Here is a 17634-nt window from a genome sequence, read left to right as displayed (position 1 = left end):
GGTGGGCCTCACCTGGGCAGGTGAAGGGCAGCGTTCTGCCGGCCATTCGCCAGCCGCTGGGCAAGAAGCTGAGTTCTGCGCACCTGGGTGCTTGCGACCTCCCACCACCAGGGCAGTTTGCCCCCTCTTTCCATGGCGCAAGGTACTCAGTGCTGCGGCTCTGCCCAGGGAGCTTTTGCGCCCAGGATGTAATTAGGGAACTAACGCACGTGGTGCTAAGAATTCAAGCTGAATAACATGGACGAACTCTGAAAACATCCTAGAAGCCAGACATAAAGAACCACATATTATAGAAATCCGTTTATTAAGGGGGGGGGGAAGTTTTGGGAGTTCCCACTGTGGCTCAGCAGAAACAAATCTGACTATTATCCATGAGGACCTGGGTTCGACCCCTGGCCTCACTCATTGGGTTAAGGATCTAGCGTTGCTGTGAGCTGTGGTGGAGGCTGACAGCTGCAGCTCTGATTTGACCCCTAGCGTGGGAATCTCCATAGGCCCCAGATGTGACTCTAAAAAGACAAAAAAAAAGGGGGGGGGGTAGAAATTTGACAGATCACACAACAGGTAAGGAAGGGGCAAACCCAAGCTTTTAATTCCAGATAATAAACTGATGAGATCCAAGGTCTCAAGATGAGTGAAGATGGACCCATAATAAACAGTGATGCCAAATGAGCAAAACAGATTAACCAAGTAAAATGCAATTTTTTCTTTTTGTTTTTTCTTTTGAGGGCCACACCTGCGGCATATGGAAGTTCCCAGGCTGGGGGTTGAATCAGAGCTGCAGCTGCCAGCCTACACAACAGCTCATGGCAATGCCTGATCCTGAGCGAGGCTAGGGATCAAACCTGCATCCTCATGGATACTAGTCAGATTCATTACCACTGAGCCACAATGGGAATTCCCCTTTTTTTCATTTTTTAAAGTTTTATTGAGGTATGGTTGATAAATGCAATTGTTTTAGAAGGGATTTCTGAAATAGAAAAGATTTATTTTATTTATTTATTTTTTTGCCTCTCGTGTGGCATGCAGAAGTTCCCGGACCAGGGATCAGACCTGTGCCACAGCTGTAACCAGAGCCACAGCAGTGACTACACCAGATCCTTAACCCTCTGAGCCATGAGGGAATCCCTAGAAAAGATGTGTTTAGGAGTTCCTGTCGTGGCTCAGGGGTAATGAATCTGACTGGTATCCATCAGAATGCAAGTTCGATCCCTGGCCTTGCTCAGTGGGTTAAGGATCCAGCATTGTCACTGCTGTGGCTCTAATAGCTGCTGTGGTGGGCATTTGATTCCTGGCCCGGGAACTTCCACATGCCTTGGAGATGGGCAAAAAATAATAAAAATTTTAAAAGAAGAAGAAAATAACATATCTAGAAATGAAATTCTGGGCTATTTCAACAATTCCCACGGTGAGTCAGAGGAAATAAAATGTGGCAAAGACCCTGTTTGATGCAGGGAGGGGGACGCTGGAGAAATGTTTAATTCTCTCTTTTTCAGGCACGCCCATGGCGCGTGGGAATTCCCAGGCCGGGGATGGAATCACCACAACAGCAGCAACCTGAGCCTCAGCAGTGACCATGCTAGATCCTTAACCCACCTAGCCACCAGGGCATTCCTAATTCTTGATAAAATATTAATTTATGTTTTTATTTTTTATTACTCGAATTTACACATCTGTAGTTGTATAATGATCATAACAATCCGATTTCACCAGATTTCCATCCCACACCCCAAGCACATCCCCCCACCCCCCAAACTGTCTCCTCTGGAGACCATAAGTTTTTCAATGTCTGTGAGTCAGCATCTGTTCTGCCAAGAAGTTCAGTCTGTCCTGTTTTCAGATTCCACATGTCAGTGAAAGCATTTGATGTTGGTGTCTCATTGCATGGCTGACTTCACTTCGCATGATAATTTCTAGGTCCATCCATGTTATTAAAAATGCCGGTATTTCATTCCTTTAAAATATAAATTTAAAGGCTTTTATTAGTAGTGATAATTAAAATTTTTTTAATAAAAATAATTAAACTATTAACATAAAATACAGGGGAAAACTAGAGTTTGGAGGGAAGAAACAAGAAAATCTGGTCAGCCCAGGAAAGAATTACAAAAGGAAACAATGGGGAGTTCCCACTGTAACAGAGTGGGTTAAGGACCCAGGGCTGCCAAAGCTGTAGCTTAGGTTGCAGTTGTGGCTCAGATCCAATCCCTGGCTTGGGAAGGTCTGCATGCCACGAGAGTGGCCAAAAAAAAAAGTAAACAATGGATTAGTGTATTCATCAAAATACAGAACGAGAAGTTTCCTGGTGGCTCAGTGGGTTTAGAATCTGGCATTGTCACTGCTGTGGCTTGGGTAGCTGCACTGCCCAGGTTTGATCCCTGGCCTGGGGACTTCTGCATTCTGCAGGCTAAATCCAGATAAATGTCGTTTCCAGGGCACAGCTAGAACAAATAACCCAGAGGGCGGGAAGCAAACAGAAAAATGAAGACAAAGACAGTGGGGTGGCAGTAGTAATACCAAAAAATAGAACCTAAGGCAAAAGACAGTAAATGGGAAAAGAAGTCCAACTGTTTTACACTAATTAGAGGCACAATCTATGTAGAACACATAATGAACCAGTGTCTTCTCAAAAATAGAGCTTTGTGAATTCCCCTGGTTGCTCCGTAGGCGAAGGATCCTGAGTTGTCACTACTGTGGCACGGGTTCGATCCTTAGTCAGGGAACTTCCATATGCCACGGTTGTGGCCAAAAAATATATAGATGATCAGCACACAGAGCTAAAACTGTTAAAATACATAAAATCGGGAGTCCCCATCATGGTGCAGCAGAAACCATGAATCCGAGTAGGAACCATGAGCTGGCAGGTTCGATCCCTGGCCTCGCTCAGTGGGTTAAGGATCCAGCGTTGCCATGAGCTGTGGTGTAGGTCGCAGATGTGGCTCGGATCTGGCGTGGTTGTGGCTTTGGTGTAGGCCGGGCAGCTGTAGCTCTGATTCGCTCCCTAGCCTAGGAACCTCCATATGCTGCAGGTGCGGCCCTAAAAAGCAAAAAAATAATATTAATTAGATAAAATACATAAAATCTTTGTGGAAGATTTTATTACACCTTCCTTTGAGTTTTACAAATCAAGCACACAATTTTTTTTTTTCTTTTTGGCCCCACCCTGGACATGCAGAAATCCCTGGGCCAGGGATCAATCTTGCGCCACAGCGGTGACCCGAGCCACTGCAGTGACGACATCGGATCCATAACCTGCTGGGCCACGCAGAAACTCCAAGTAGACAATTTAAAAAAAAACCAAGAAAGAGGGAATTTGAATTGCACAGTTAACAAATTCTAGTTTACGTAACGGCATTTTGGCAAGATTTGGGAAATGGTTGGGCAATAACGTGGCCTTAGGAAATACTGCCCCCTAGAGGTACTCTGGGTCCTCTTGGCTGCTCACTGCCACATCGTAGGGCCACGCCCACAGCGGACCCACCCTAGCCCAAGGATGCTCACCTGAAGAGTGGTTCACAGAGGATGCTCAGACAGGGCTGGACATCCTGACCATGCAGATAATCGAAAGGTAAATGTGGAAGAGGTGGTATCAGTGAAGATAATGTTGCAGCGGTGACTTCACAAGTATATCGTTCTGTCAACACTTATCAAATTGCACACTTTAAATATGTACAGCGATTGGTTGTCAATTAGAACTATTTTTTTTAAGGCCACACCCACAGCATATGGAGATTCCCAGGCTAGGGGTCCAATTGGAGCTGTTGCCACTGGCCTATGCCTCAGCCACAGCCACACAGAATCAGAGACGTGTCTGCGACCTATACCACAGCTCATGGCAATGCCAGATCCTTAGCCACTGAGCAAGGCCAGGGATCAAACCTGCATCCTCATGGATACTGGTCGGATTCGTTTCCGCTGAGCCATGACAGGAACTCCCTCAATTAACAACCTTAATCGAGTTGTGTCTTAAATATCTACAAACTTACAATGACTAAAAGCAGGTCAGAGGTCACCAGGGGATACAGGTGGGGGGAGGGAATTCCTACAAAGGAGCAGGAGGAGATCTGGGGAGTGATAAAAATGTTTTAGGAGTTCTCGTTGTGGTGCAGCAGAAACGAATCCAACTAGGAACCATGAGGTTGCAAGTTCAATCCCTGGCCTCGCTCAGTGGGTTAAGGATCCGGCATTGCCATGAACTGTGGTGTAGGTCGCAGATGCAGCTCGGATTCCATGTTGCTGTGGCTGTGGTGTAGGCTGGTGGCTACAGCTCCAATTCGACCCCTAGCCTGGGAATCTCCATAGGTCTCCAGTGTGGCCCTAGACACCAAAAAAAAAAAAAAGAAGAAGGTTTTACATCATGAGTATGGTGATTTTTTTTGTCTTTTTTTTTTGTTGTTGTTGTTGTTGCTATTTCTTGGGCCGCTCCCGCAGCATATGGAGGTTCCCAGGCTAGGGGTCCAATCGGAGCTGCAGCCACCGGCCTACACCATAGCTCACAGCAATGCCGGATCGTTAACCCACTGAGCAAGGCCAGGGATTGAACCCGCAACCTCATGGTTTCTAGTCGGATTCGTTAACCACTGCGCCACGACGGGAACTCCTTTTTTTTTTTTTTTGTAGGTGATGTTTAAATAACTGTATTTGTCAAAAATTACCAAATAGTTTAGTTAAAATTTGTAACAGTCAATGTACATAAATTATGACCCCATAAAGCTGATTTTTAAAAATCTAACCATCTTGGAGTTCCCGTTGTGACTCAGTGGTTAACAAATCCGACTAGGAACCATGAGGTTGCGTGTTCTATCCCTGGCCTTGCTCAGTGGGTTAAGGATCCGGCGTTGCCGTGAGCTGTGGTGTAGGTCGCAGACGCGGCTCAGATCCTGTGTGGCTGTGGCTGTGGTGTAGGCTGGCAGCTGCATCTCTGATTGGACCCCCAGCCTGGGAACTTCCATACGCCACAAGTGTGGCCCTAAAACACACACACACACACACACACACCTGGAGAGGGAGGATGAGCCTGGTCTGTTCCAGCAGGGCCCTATATGTAATCACACATATCCTTTTAAGAAGGAGATTTGGTGGCAGAAGAGAAGGCCAGGTGGCTCTGGAAATGGAAATTGGAATGATGTGGCCCCCAGAAGCCGAAGAGGCCTCTCCCTGGGGCCCCAGAAATAATCAGCCTTGCTGCCACCTCGACTTTAGCCCCCCTTTCAGCCTCCCAAGAGTAGAATGAGAAACTCGAGTTGCTTTGTGCCACCGAGTTTGTGGAAATTTGTCACAGCGGTGATGGGAAACTCACCCAGGAGCCACGACCAAACCTCAGAGTGGCCACTCCTGAAGGACAGGATCTGGCAGAACGAGGACTTTATCCATGCCTTTTCCTTTCGTGTCGTTGACATACCTGCAAAACACATTTCTATAATTAAGCAAAAAGAAGAAGAGGCCACGCCCACGAAGCCCTTGGTCTGCTCCAGGGGCCACCAGTGCTCAGGCATCAGTGGTTGTGATGGTTACCCTGGGGCTCATTTTCTTCCTTTCCACTCGTGCCTCCCCTGCCACGAGGCCCCGCGTGGCCCTCAGGAGCCGTGAGGCAGCTGGGGGTGTTGCGTGCCCGAGCCCAGGGGTCCCTGCCACCAGGGGCCTCAATGCAGAGTCTGGGGAAGAGGGAGGCCTCCACTCTGCAGCGGGCACATTTTTGGGTCCTGAGGCCTCCTGGGGTCCTTGGGTGTGAGGACCCAAGCAGCTGTGGGAAGCAGGGCCAGAGGGCAGGCCTTGCAAGCCCACCTGCAAGGGCAGAGCCCTGGGCTCCGGCCCTCCCACGGTGGTCCTTGTCCCCTCGGGCAGGGATGGACACCCACCCCTCGCTCCCTGCGGGGCCTCAGCACCACGGGAGGGAAAGGGAGGGAGGTGATGGTGTCCTCTTGGGAGCAGGACCCTCGGTGTGGCCCTGTGCACCCAGGCTTCTGGGGGCGGTGGGGGGAGGGCTTCTCTGACACGAGCCACTTCCTCAGGTGACTCAAAGGAAGTCACATTCTGTGCTGCTGCAGTTCCTCTGTGACGTCTCCATGGCAACGTTCACGCGGATTTCATAGAACATAAGGTGTTTGAGCTGGAAGGGACCTCGGAGACCAGCTCCTCCGCCCCCTCCTTTCCCAGAGAGGGGAGCGGGCCCAGACAGTGTGCGCCAGGCACCCGGGGCCACCTGGCCAGCCAGGGACCCAGCTGGGGCCTCTGCCCTCTGGCACCCGTCCCAGCCAGGGTCCCTCGCCCTGAAGTCACCGATGGCTGCATTCATAGGACTGTCTTCTTGGGAGCTGCTCCAGGGGCACAAGCTTCGAGGGCCCTGCCACTGCCCCCTGGGGAGGGAGGAGGACCCTGATGTCCAGCCTAGCTGATTGGTGAGGGCAGGAGAGGGGCATGGGCGCTGTCCTCAGGAAGCTCGCAGGCTGGTGTGGAGGCAGGGCTGTCCCCCAACCCCCCGGCCCCCAGCCCGGCCCCGGGAGCCACTGGAGAGCAAGTGCGAATGTCCTGTGAATGTCTGCAGAGCAAGCGCAGGGGGGGTGGGAGCAGCCAGGGGCGTCTGCCTGGAGGAGGGGGCTCCAAGCAGAGCCAAGTTTCAGACACATTCTTATGTCCAGGGACTCATGGCACAGATCAATCCAGGACAAGGGAGTCAGACCTGCAGAAGGATAGTCAGAGGCAGAGTGTGGGGGCTGAAGGCCGGGGACATGAGGGGATGGGGAACCCAGACCATCAGGGGGTGCTGGGGGGGGCCTGGGCGGTTCCTTTCTTCCCTTCATTGGGACATGGTGGCCTGTAGACGCTCGCCAGCCCAGCAGGGCCAGCCCTCTGCCCAAAGGGGTGAGGGCTTGGAGGGAGCCCTTCCAGTCCTCCCTCCTTAGCTCCACCTCGGCCCCAGGGCTCACTTCTTCTCCAAGCCCTGCCTCAGGGACCTGCCCTGGCCTGTTGGGAGTCTGGGCATCTCCAGGTCCAGCCAAAGCCACCCTCCTGACCTGTCCCACCAGACCGGCCCCCTTTGTCCCCCTTGCGGTGGGCCCGTTCTACTTATCTGTAGCCACGTAACAAGCATCCCTGAATGTCTGTTCGTGTGCGGTGTGGGCAGGGCTCGGTGGGGAGCCCTCACCTCTGCTCTGCGTGCAGTCGGCCAGGGCTTTCTTCCTCCCTCACGTGGCTGGCAGGTAGGGTCCCTTCCGCCTGGGCTTCTCCAGCAGGCCCTTGGGGTTTCTCATAGTACCAGCAGGGAGGCTCCAAGAATGAGTGTCCCAGGAGCCAGAAACGACGCTGCCCATCTGTAAGGTCTGGGTCCAGAAACAGGCACGGGACTATCTCTTCCTTTCGTTTTGTGTCCTTAGCGTCGCACTGAGGCATATGGAGGTTCCCAGGCTGCGGATCAAGTTGGAGCCATAACTGCCAGCCCACACCACAGCCACAGCAATGCCAGATCAGAGCCACCTCTGCAACCTACACCACAGCTCACAGCAATGCCAGATTCTTAACCCACTGAGCGAGACCAGGGACTAAGCCTGCATCCTCATGGATACTAGTTGGGTTTGTTATCACTGAGCCATGACGGGAACTCCCTTTCTTTCTTTTTTTTTTAATGGCTGCACTCGTGACTTGCAGAGGTTCCTGCACCAGGAGGGGAACCCAAGCCTATGCACTGACCTGAGCCACTGCAGTCAGATCCTTAACCTACTGTGCCACAGCAGGAGCTCCCACAGGGTCACTTCTGCTGTGTCTATTGGTCAGAGCATTCACAGCTCCTGCTCAGTCCCCGGGCAGGAGATGAACGCCGTCCCCCTCACTGGGCAGAGTAGCAAAGCATTGGCCACCTTTAATCCATCGCAGCACGCTGCTGTCTCTGCCCTGTGGGCTCTGACTCTTCCTTGCCTCATCTCCAGGCTGGCAGATTTTGTCTCTCCTGGAGGCGCCCTCTGTCCCCAGTACCTCCCCGTGAGTTGCTACAATCCTCCTCGAACTGTCTGTCCATAGGCTGCACCCTCCCTGCATTCCTATAGCAGCATCCACTCTCTGTTGCTCTGCTCGAAACCGTGCACGGCTCCCTCCTTCTCACTGAACACTTGCCAAGCTCCTAGGCAAAATATTCCAATTCCCCTTATAATCTAGGCCTCTCCTAGATTAGCAATTGAATAACTCCCCATTTCCTCCAAGCAACTGGACCCCACTTTGGTCCTTTTTGCCCAGAAGTTCCACCCACTGGCACTCTGAGCTTGCAAGTGTTCAGTCCCTCCACCTGGCCCATTTCTCCGTCTCCGCTCCTGTTGGACTCCTGCTCCATCTTCAAAGCCCGGTGCAAACGGCCCTCCTCCACAAAGACTTGCTCTAGCTACTTATCATACTAGTCTCAGTTTCACTGCATGTCGAGACTAAATCCTTGCTGGCAAGGATATATCCTCTTGCGTTGGGGGCCCAGGTTTCCCACTGCTATTTCTTTCACCAATTTAATAACTGTTTATTGAGGCCTGGAGCCGGCTGCCCAGGGATATGGCAGTGACCAAGACAAGCTGCTTCCTGTGCCCAGGGAGCTTACATTCCAGAGGGTGAGACAGATGGCAAATAAAGGAACCAAGAGACAAAATGATCAAAGATTAGGAGAACTGCTGGGAGGCGAGAAAGGCAAGAGGGGTGCTGTGGTGCAGGCACCCAGAATTCCCTCTTTTCAAGAGAAACCAGAGACCTGGGTTTTTGCACACTCCCCTCATTTGAAAGCTTGCTAGCTCAAGTCTTCTCTGCTCTCGGCTCCCCTCCCCTCCCTGCTTCCCACTCTCTCTGGAATGCCTGCCTCCTTCTCTCTTCCTGGTTGCTCTACAAGCACCCCCCCCCACCACCACCAAGCCCAGGAGGCCCCATCTGCAGCTCCATCCTGGGGCACTCAGATGCCTCTGTGGTTCCCGCGCCCTGGGCATGCTCTGGCAGCAGCTGGCTGGAGGAGGGAGGGAGCCTGCTGCCTAGGCTGCTGGGGCATGGACCAGTGGACACCCTGAGCCAGCCACCCTGAAGTTGGCCTCTTGGGAATGAGACACCTGGAGTCCCCAGGACCACGGCAGTGGGAGCTCCCCGCCCACCCATCCCCCACAGACCTTATGAAGCACACATCTGGGCCTTGGCCTGGAAGAAGTGGGGAGCCAGAGGAGTGAGGAATGAGACAGGAAGGGAGGCCAGGGGCACCCAGAGGGCTCCCCAGGTTGGCCCTTCAGCTCCGGCAGGGCCCTGATAAGTCTCCATTCCCAGGGAACCCCTGGGTATATGCTGCCAGGGCACAGTTTATGCTCTCCGAAGCCAGAGCTCCCAGGTACCAATCTTGGTTCTGCCACATCCAACCTGGTGACGTTGGACAGCTGCCTTCCCCTCTCTGGGCCTCAGTGTCCCACCTGAATGCTGGAAAGCACAGCAGCACCTACCTCACAAGATAGTTTTAAAGATGACACATGCCTGGCACACAGTGGCACTCAGTGAAGGGCAGCTTTCCACAGCCTCTCCCGGGCAGGGCCCTGCCAGGCCCTCTCGAGGAAATGCTTTGCTCAGCAGCGTCCTTGCATCTGTGCTTCTCCAGACCTCGGAGCTTGAGATGCAGCTTCTTCCTGTTCTAATTGCTTGAGCTCTGGTCAGCTGCGAGGGCTCAAGTCTCTGAAGGCCCAGGGTCTCGATGACAGGTGGAACATCTCAGGACAGAGGAGTACAGAGCAGGGGGCTGCCCTTCGTGTGCACCCGCTGCCCCCGAGCCCTGGGAGAGAGGCATCTTGGACCACCACTGACAGGACTCCACGACCACCTCAGCTTCATTCTCAAATCCCAGACCGTCTTGGGTGGGAGTCCCTGCTACTCAGCCCCGGGCAGCCCAGGTGGGGAGTGGGCGTCAGGCCCTGGAGGAGGGTCTGCTGGGGGTCAGCAAGGGGCTTGGACAATCAGCACTTGAAGGTGGACGGGCCTCCCACCTCCTTAACCTCCTTAACCTCTGAGGGCAGAGCCAGAGGAGAGGGGACTCTCAGAGGGCCTGCTGCTGGCTGTGGCACTGATTTCCCTTTCCCCAAGGATCCCAAAGCTTCGGCCCAGCGGGCAGAAGATTCAGGGGAGAGCGCCCTGTGGGCTCAGCCTGGCGGCTGTGTCCTGTCTCTGATAACCAGCTGTCAGCTGGGCCCCAGGTTTGTTTGCCAAGCGTTGGAGCTTCCTGGACCTGCCCGCCCTGGAAGGGAGAGGGGAGGTGCCTCATCTCAGGCTGAGAAGCGACAGAATTCTAGGGTGCCCATCCCATGCAAGCCCACTGCCTCTGTGCCCACACCTCACTGCGCTCTCCTCGTCCAGGCCCGGAGGCGGTGCAGTGGGCAAGGAGCAGAGCGGGACGGAGTGGCGCACAGCGAGCAGAGGAGCGCCAGGATGCCAGGTGCTCCCTCACCCAGGCTCACCGCCCCGCGCAGCTGTTCGCAGCTACGGAGGGGCGTCCCCGGGACCAGAGCGGGGCGGGAGCCGTCTGCAGCCGGCAGAGGCGCCGGGACCCCGCGCAACCCCGGGGCAGCGTTCGGGACTCCTGACCCCGCCTCCGGGGCGGCCAGCTCTTTTGCATGGCCCCGCCCCTGAGCGGCCATTGGTGGCGGCGGCAGGAGGCCGGGCCTGAGTGGCTGAGGGGCTGTGGGGCGGCGGGGGCGGGGCGGCGCGGAGCACAGCGCCCGGGATGCCGCCGCCGCCGCCGCCGCCGCCGCTGCGGGACAGCTTCGGCTTCGGGTCCCGGTCTGGCCCCGAGGGCGCGGGGAGCAGGGCGGCCCAAGGCGCCTCGGCTGCAGCGGGAGCGCACTGAGCGCCCTCCAGCCCGCCCGCCATGTCCAGGAAAAAGACCCCCAAGAGCAAGGGAGGCAGCGCGCCCACTACCTCCGCACTGCCCGCGGCCAAAGGGCCCCGGCCGGTGCGCCCCGAGACTGCGCGCCCTGGCCCGGAGGCGCCGCCCAACGGGCCCCCGCAGCCCGGCCGGTCTTCGCTTGGCGGCGGCGGCGACTTCTACGACGTCGCCTTCAAGGTGAGCGTGGCACCCCCAGCCTAATGCGAGCGCAGCAGGTGGCGTCCGGCCGGAGCTGAGCGGGGAGGGGGTCCCGAGAAAAGGTGCAGGACCCTGTGGACCTTAAGCGCGGAGCTGGCTGGAGCGGCACCCCGCAGCTGGCATGGCTGGCGCGCTGCATCGCACACACGCACACAGCTGTCACACCCAGGTTTGGGATACCCAACATATGGCAAGGCCTGCCCCTTACCCCCAACCCCTCACCCGGCTGGCAGGGCGGACAAGGGGTTCTGCGGAAGTCAGAGCCTGGCAGGTGTCCGCTCCCTGCTCCCGAACGCTCCCGCCCGCATCCAGGCCCCAGGCTCGTCATTTCCCATATGCTGCCTTCGTTCACCCCCCGGGTCTGCGGGTCTCCTCTCTTTAGCGGGAGAGACTACGAGCTTTGCCAGTTGGGTGGGGGGCGCTGGGGCCGCCTTCAGGCCAAGGCAGAAGCTCCTGAATTGTGGGGGGCTGCGGTGGCAGGCCCATGTTTGGGTTTAGGAGCCTTCGGCAACAGGCTGGGGGAGGAGAAGAGGAGGCCTGACTGCCCCTCCCTGTCACAGACGTGGCCGGGCCCTCCTCATGCCACGATCTGCCCTCATTTGAAAAAATCCTCTAGAATCTTGATGGGACTGCAAGAAGCCCCTTGGCACAGAGGCCCCCACAGACCCCTCAGAAAGTCCTCAGTGGCCAACCCTCAGGTTCTGCTCCCCACTATGCCTCAAATGCACCCCTTCCAGATCAAGATTGGTGCCCAGGTTGTGCTCTGGATGGAGGCAGCTGCCTCCACTCCCCACTGGTTAAGATGGGCCACTGTGATGAGAGGTGACAGAACCTTCTAGAGGTACAAGCTGGACATCCAGTCCCGTGTCTCCCCCCGGCCCTGCTGGACCTGAAGACTTAAGAAAGTCCCCTCCACGCCTGTCCCTCACCCACAGCTGGCCAGCTCAGGGAAGACCAGACTCTGCTCCGGGTGGGCCAGCACCCAGGTCACCTCTGCCTTGCCTTCGTGTCCCAGGTCATGCTGGTGGGGGACTCGGGCGTGGGGAAGACCTGTCTGCTCGTGCGCTTCAAGGATGGGGCTTTCCTGGCAGGGACCTTCATCTCCACCGTGGGCATTGACTTCCGGGTAAGAGTGGAGGCTGGTGTCCCGAGCACTGACCAGGCCCAGCCATGTTCTGGGCCTGGACACCAGCTCACTGGTTCTCAAGACACCCTTAGGCAGCTGGTTCTCCAGTATCCCTGGGGCATGGACAAGATGGAGCGCCTGGCTGGACCAGCCGGCACCCACAGTCAAGGTGGCTGAGGTGGGGACACCTTGATCACCAAACAGTCTGCCCCTGACACCCCAAGTGTCCTCGAGTCCAGTGTGGCTCTATCTGACTGAAGCGGAGATGGTATCCCTGTGTTGTCCCTGTCTGGCACGAGCCTGGGGGCTGTATCGAGTGCCTTGGGGGAGGTGGGTGTTGGTGCCCCCGAGGTGGTGGGAACTCAAGACCCATGTCCACTTGGGAGGCCAGCATGGCGGCTCCACTGTACAGAGGGTTGTGCCCAGGACTTACAAGAGATGTGGCTGTGGAGCCCAAGCACACACCTGGCCCAGGGTAGGGGACAAGTCCCTGCCCTTGGGTGAGGAGGCTCAGGGGAAAAGCTGCCACCTGCCAGGGCCCTCCCCACCTCATCCCAGAGGCCCGTGGGGGTCATGGGGGAATGACGGGGCCACAGCCTTAGCTGCAGGGCCCTGGCTTCAGTCTCAACTCCGCACCGAGGTGCTGGTGTGTTCTCAGCAAATCCCAAATTTGCATTTTTCTCACTCTTTAATTAGACCCAGTCGGCAGAAGGCTGGGAGGGAGGGCCATTCTGGGGACTGGGAAGTGGGGCTTGCTCCAGTCTGGGGAGCCACTTTCTAGCCTGTTTTGCGGGGGACAGATCCCCTCAAGTCCCCTGGGATGAAGTGAGGGTGGAGGTGCCAGAAGGGGAAGGTTTAGGTCGGTCCTTTGCCTGTTCTGGCCTCACCTTCCCCTTCTCACCTCCCTCTCGGCTCTGGGGCAAGTGGTGAGGTGTGGTAGCTCACACCCGTTGTGGGGGGGGCACTGGGGAAAGTGGGATGCCCTCCCAGGCTCCCTGCAGCTGGGCAGATGGCTGGGCTTGGTTTCCCAGAGACCTGGAAGCACCCTGACGGCAGGAGCTTGCTGAAGAGGGAGGTGGTGACGTTCCTGCCACCAGGGCCTCAGCTGGCGGTTAGCAGCCCCCGCCCCCACCCTGGCAGATGGGGACTGGGGTTGGGCCACTCCCTGTCTCTGGTCCCGAACTGGGAGGGCCCAGCCAGGGAGCACTGCCTGCCAGCGAGCACGTCACGCGCACCCCCCGAGTTCCGGCCCCGTGCTCACGGCACTGGCCCCCATCCTCAGGGAGCCGCCGTCCAGGCGGGGAGAGTTTTTAAATTAACAAACACTTTAGCTCTCCTCTGGGCCAGTCTCGGTTCTCTGCTCTGCACGAAATCACTCATAAAATAATCAGGGCAGCCGTGTGACAAGATCCCCCGGTTGTCTCCTCTGTGGAGGGGGAACAGGCCCGAGATTCAAGAAGTCGTGCACCTGGCAAATGGAGCCACTTGCAAAAGGAGCAACCTGTGCAGAGCTGAGGGGCTGGTTCCCTGTGAGCAGCGTGCAGGGTGCAGTGGGCACAGGGAGGCTGGCTGGGGCCGGGCACTGCAGAGGCGGAAGGGGCTGGCACAGAGCAACAGGACTCAGGGACTGACTGGGGTCCGTGGGGACAAGGCACCCTCAAGGGCAGTAGATACGTGGCCCCAAGCTGGACACAGCTGGCTATAGAGGGTAGCGAGCGCCAAGCCCATCAGGACAACCACCTGCGTGGAAGCGGCCCGGGCACCCTCCGTGCTCGGGTCACCGTAGGAGGTATGTGGGACTTGGGTGGGCCCTGTGACTTGGGTTCAAGAGAGGGTGGAGGGCAGTGAGGTGGTCAGAGCCAGAGGTGGGCACTGGAGGCAGAGCCCAGCAGCTGAGGGGCCCACAAGGTAATGAACTCCGAGGCGTGGTGGGGGCCCTCAGCCCTGGCACTGCCTGTCTGCCCACGCTTGGGAATCCATCTATGCCCACGCCCCGCTGAATCCACGGATTTAGCTCCGGGTGTTCGCTGGAGCTGGCTGCTTGTGTTGCAGAACAAAATTCTGGACGTGGATGGAATGAAGGTGAAGCTGCAGGTGAGAGGTGACGGGGGAGGCGGGCATTGAGGGCAAGGGCACCTGGGAGGGACTGGGCAGCCCTGACCACCAGACCGGGGCTCTTGCTGCAGATCTGGGACACTGCTGGGCAGGAGAGGTTCCGGAGTGTCACCCACGCCTATTACCGCGACGCTCACGGTGAGCTTGGGCTGGCCAAACTCCCTAGGTTTCTGCTTAGAGGAAGGTGCCCTGGGTGCAGCAGTGTGGAGGGTGCAGTGCCCGAGGTGGGGTGGCAGGGGGCCACTCGGGACTCTGCTGCAGTCCTCACTGGCCCTCTGCCCCCAGCACTGCTGCTGCTCTATGATGTCACCAACAAGGCCTCCTTCGACAGCATCCAGGTCAGTGGCTTCCGTCCCGGTGGGGAAGACAGGCTGCCCGGCCCCCAACCTCCCTCAGGAACAGATGGCATCAGGATTCTGAGGACCCTGACAGTGGGGAGGAAGGGGCAGCTCTTATGGGCTCCTGGTGGCCCAAGTATGGCTGCTCAGGTTGAACGTGGGCCCGGGCGACCTTAACCCTCCAGCTCCCCGCCTTAGGTGACCCATGTTGGGTCACCCCTGCATGGCACCAGCTCTGGGGCCCTCCTGTCAGCCACTGTTGGGTGTCCTGGAGGGGCACAGGGTGCCCCAGCCTGGCCTCAGCTCTCCACCCACAGGACTGGCTGACGGAGATCCAGGAGTACGCCCAGCACGACGTGGTGCTCCTGCTGCTGGGGAACAAGGTGAGCGGCCCAGGCGGCCTCCTCCACCGGCCCTGCAGGGGCGAGGGCAGTCGGGGAGCCAGCCCAGGACCCGTTCTCACTCGGACTCCTGTGCCAGGTGGACTCTGCCCAGGAGCGGGTGGTGAGGAGGGAGGACGGAGAGCAGCTGGCCAAGGTGAGTGGGGGCGGGTAGGCGGCGGGGAGAGCCCCAGGGGCCGCGGGCCTGGGCTGCCCTGCCAGGCTGCCCACGGCTCTTCGCAGGAGTTCGGGCTGCCGTTCATGGAGACCAGCGCCAGGACGGGCCTCAATGTGGACTTGGCCTTCACGGCCATAGCGAAGTAAGTCTCGGCAGTTCCCGAGGTCTTAACCTCCGTGTTGGGGGTACAGGCCCCCCTGTTCCATGACCGCCCCTGCCCCACAGGGAGTTGAAGCAGCGCTTGACCAAGGCCCCCAGCGAGCCTCGCTTTCAGCTCCATGACTATGTCAAGAGGGAGGGCCAGGGGGCCTCCTGCTGCAGACCCTGAAGCCAGTTGGGCCCGGCCACTGGGGCACCTGCCTGCAAGGCCGGACAGAACCACACGCCCTGCCTTCACTGGCCAGCCATCAATCCCACGGCGTCCGGCAATCTCAGGCCGAGATGGCCCTTCCCTCCTCTGGGCAGCCATCTGGAGCCTCGATGTGGTCCCAACACACCAGGGCTGCGGGATGCCAAACAGTCCTTGCCCCCAAGGCCTTCACAGAAAAGCCACCACCTTTTGCATGAGAGGGGCACGCCAGGGCCTCCAGACCATGGCGCTCTGCTGCCCCCTCGTGGGCACCGGGTGCCTGCACGTGTACAGTGCCTAATGCCCTGAGAGCCACGTCTTCAGCAGCATTCCTGCCCCTGCCTGGGCAGAGGGCTTCACCGCCGCGCTTCACGCCAAGGACCAGAGCAGCCTGCTGCCAGCCCACCCCCCAGGAGGCCTTGTGATGCTGTGAAGGGCACGTGGGACGTCACAGAAGTGCCAAGGAAACTAGGACTGGCAGCCCTTGCTGCTACCATCTTGGCAGAGGGACACTGGGCATGGCCCTCTGAGGCCTGTACTTGGCACGGTCAGTCTTTCGATGGAGAACTTTTGTTTCCAGTTTTAGTGAATAAAGTTTTCTGGAATGTCTGCCTTGTGCATTCAAAGAAAATGATGCCCGGGGTCCCACCCCAGGGCAAAGGCACACACACACAAAATCTTTCTTGGCCTTACCATCAATAGAAGGCAGTCCACATAGGTGGCATGTCAGTGGTATAACCTTCCATTGTCACCGAGACGGGCCAAGGAGGGGCCAGGGGTCCCGCGGCGGCGTCTGGGGCACAAACTTTACAGCTGCGTTGTCATTTGGGTTCTCATCTGCAGAGAAGTGAATTGAAGCAGCGGACACACCAAAAAGGTCAGAAAGTGTAAGCGTGTTTATTGAAGAGAAAGTTTGGCCTCATGAGAGCACGGGCCCCGGGCTTCCTCTGCGTGGGGCCTGTTGGATCTTCTGGCAGGACGCCCCATCTGCCTGGGGAGTGGGTCGCGGGCAAGTCTCCCAGAAGGCCCCTCACCTCGCACCTATGTAACCACAGGCTTCCTGCCTTTGCTGAATGACCAGATCCCTAGGGCTGATTCCACCTGACACGCTCCTCCCTCAAGAGCTTGGGGACCCAATTCTTTTTTTTTTATCTTTTTAGGACCTTGCCCGTGGCATATGGAGGTTCCCAGGCTAGGGGTCTAATCAGAGTTGTAGCCACCAGCCTACAGCCACAGCCACGCAGGATCCAAGCTGCGTCTGCGACCTACACCACAGCTCATGGCAACGCCGGATCCTTAACCCACTGAGTGAGGCCAGTGATCCAACCCGCAACCTCATGGCTCCTAGTCGGATTCTAGGAACTCCAGGGGACCCAATTCTTTGGGAAACTTGGGCGACAAGTGACCTAGCTACTTCTTGGTGGCATGGGGCACCCCAACTCTTGCTGTACTCAGACACTGAACAACAACCATCTAGGGGGACTAGTATCCTTGGTCTGGAACTGCTGGAGCCAGGCCACAGGGTGGGAAACCCCAGGATGCCAATACCCCTGATGCGCTCCTGGACCAGCCCTGACTGATTATAGCAGAAGCAGCATTTTTCCTTTGTTTTTATTTATTTCTAATTTTGCCTTTTTTTTTGTCTTTTTGCTATTTCTTTGGGCCGCTCCCGTGGCATATGGAGGTTCCCAGGCCAGGGGTCGAATCGGAGCCGCAGCCACCGGCCTACGCCAGAGCCACAGCAACGCGGGATCCGAGCCACGTCTGCAACCTACACCACAGCTCACGGCAACGCCGGATCCTTAACCCACTGAGCAAGGGCAGGGACCGAACCCGCAACCTCATGGTTCCTAGTTGGATTCGCTAACCACTGTGCCACGACGGGAACTCCTAATTTTGCCTTTTTAAGGGCTGCACATGCGGCCTATTTCCCAGGCTAGGGGTCCAACTGGAGCTGTAGCCGCCGACCTCCACCACAGCCACAGCAATGCGGGATCCGAGCCGCATCTGTGACCTACATCACAGCTCATGGCAACACCGGATCCCTAACCCACTGAGTGAGGCCAGGGATTGAACCCGC

At 57.2% G+C, this 17634-nt stretch overlaps 1 protein-coding gene and 1 long non-coding RNA gene across 8 annotated transcripts; one reads left to right on the top strand and one right to left on the bottom strand.

Annotated features, from left to right (window-relative positions):
- Window positions 1-1920: 1920 nt before the first annotated feature.
- LOC125127609 (uncharacterized) lies at window positions 1921-10552 on the bottom strand. Of its 6 annotated transcripts, none has more exons than XR_007135005.1 (4): window positions 9441-10552; window positions 5297-7401; window positions 3499-3542; window positions 1921-1954 (listed from the first exon to the last, which is right to left on the bottom strand). It is a non-coding gene; the product is annotated as an uncharacterized LOC125127609 (long non-coding RNA). The 6 variants fall into 6 exon arrangements; XR_007135003.1 differs by having other exon boundaries at window positions 1925-1954; window positions 3499-3640; XR_007135004.1 differs by lacking the exon at window positions 1921-1954 and having other exon boundaries at window positions 3263-3640; window positions 5297-5398; window positions 5782-7401.
- Window positions 10553-10699: 147 nt separating this feature from the next.
- RAB26 (RAB26, member RAS oncogene family) lies at window positions 10700-16163 on the top strand. 2 transcript variants are annotated; one of them, XM_047780884.1, is made up of 9 exons: window positions 10700-11047; window positions 12084-12194; window positions 14247-14288; window positions 14381-14447; window positions 14595-14647; window positions 14965-15030; window positions 15128-15184; window positions 15271-15347; window positions 15431-16163. In XM_047780884.1, the coding sequence occupies exons 1-9, from the start codon at window positions 10853-10855 to the stop codon at window positions 15531-15533; spliced, it is 771 nt and encodes a 256-aa protein (XP_047636840.1). In that variant the 5' UTR covers window positions 10700-10852; the 3' UTR covers window positions 15534-16163. The 2 variants fall into 2 exon arrangements, with proteins under 2 accessions (XP_047636840.1, XP_047636841.1); XM_047780885.1 differs by lacking the exon at window positions 12084-12194 and having other exon boundaries at window positions 10717-11047.
- The last annotated feature ends 1471 nt before the right edge of the window (window positions 16164-17634 follow it).

Source organism: Phacochoerus africanus, chromosome 5 (assembly GCF_016906955.1).
Source record: "Phacochoerus africanus isolate WHEZ1 chromosome 5, ROS_Pafr_v1, whole genome shotgun sequence".
NCBI classification, from domain to species: Eukaryota; Metazoa; Chordata; class Mammalia; order Artiodactyla; family Suidae; genus Phacochoerus; species Phacochoerus africanus.
The sequence above is the reverse complement of the archived record's forward strand: the minus strand, read 5'-3'. Positions and strand labels throughout refer to the sequence as shown.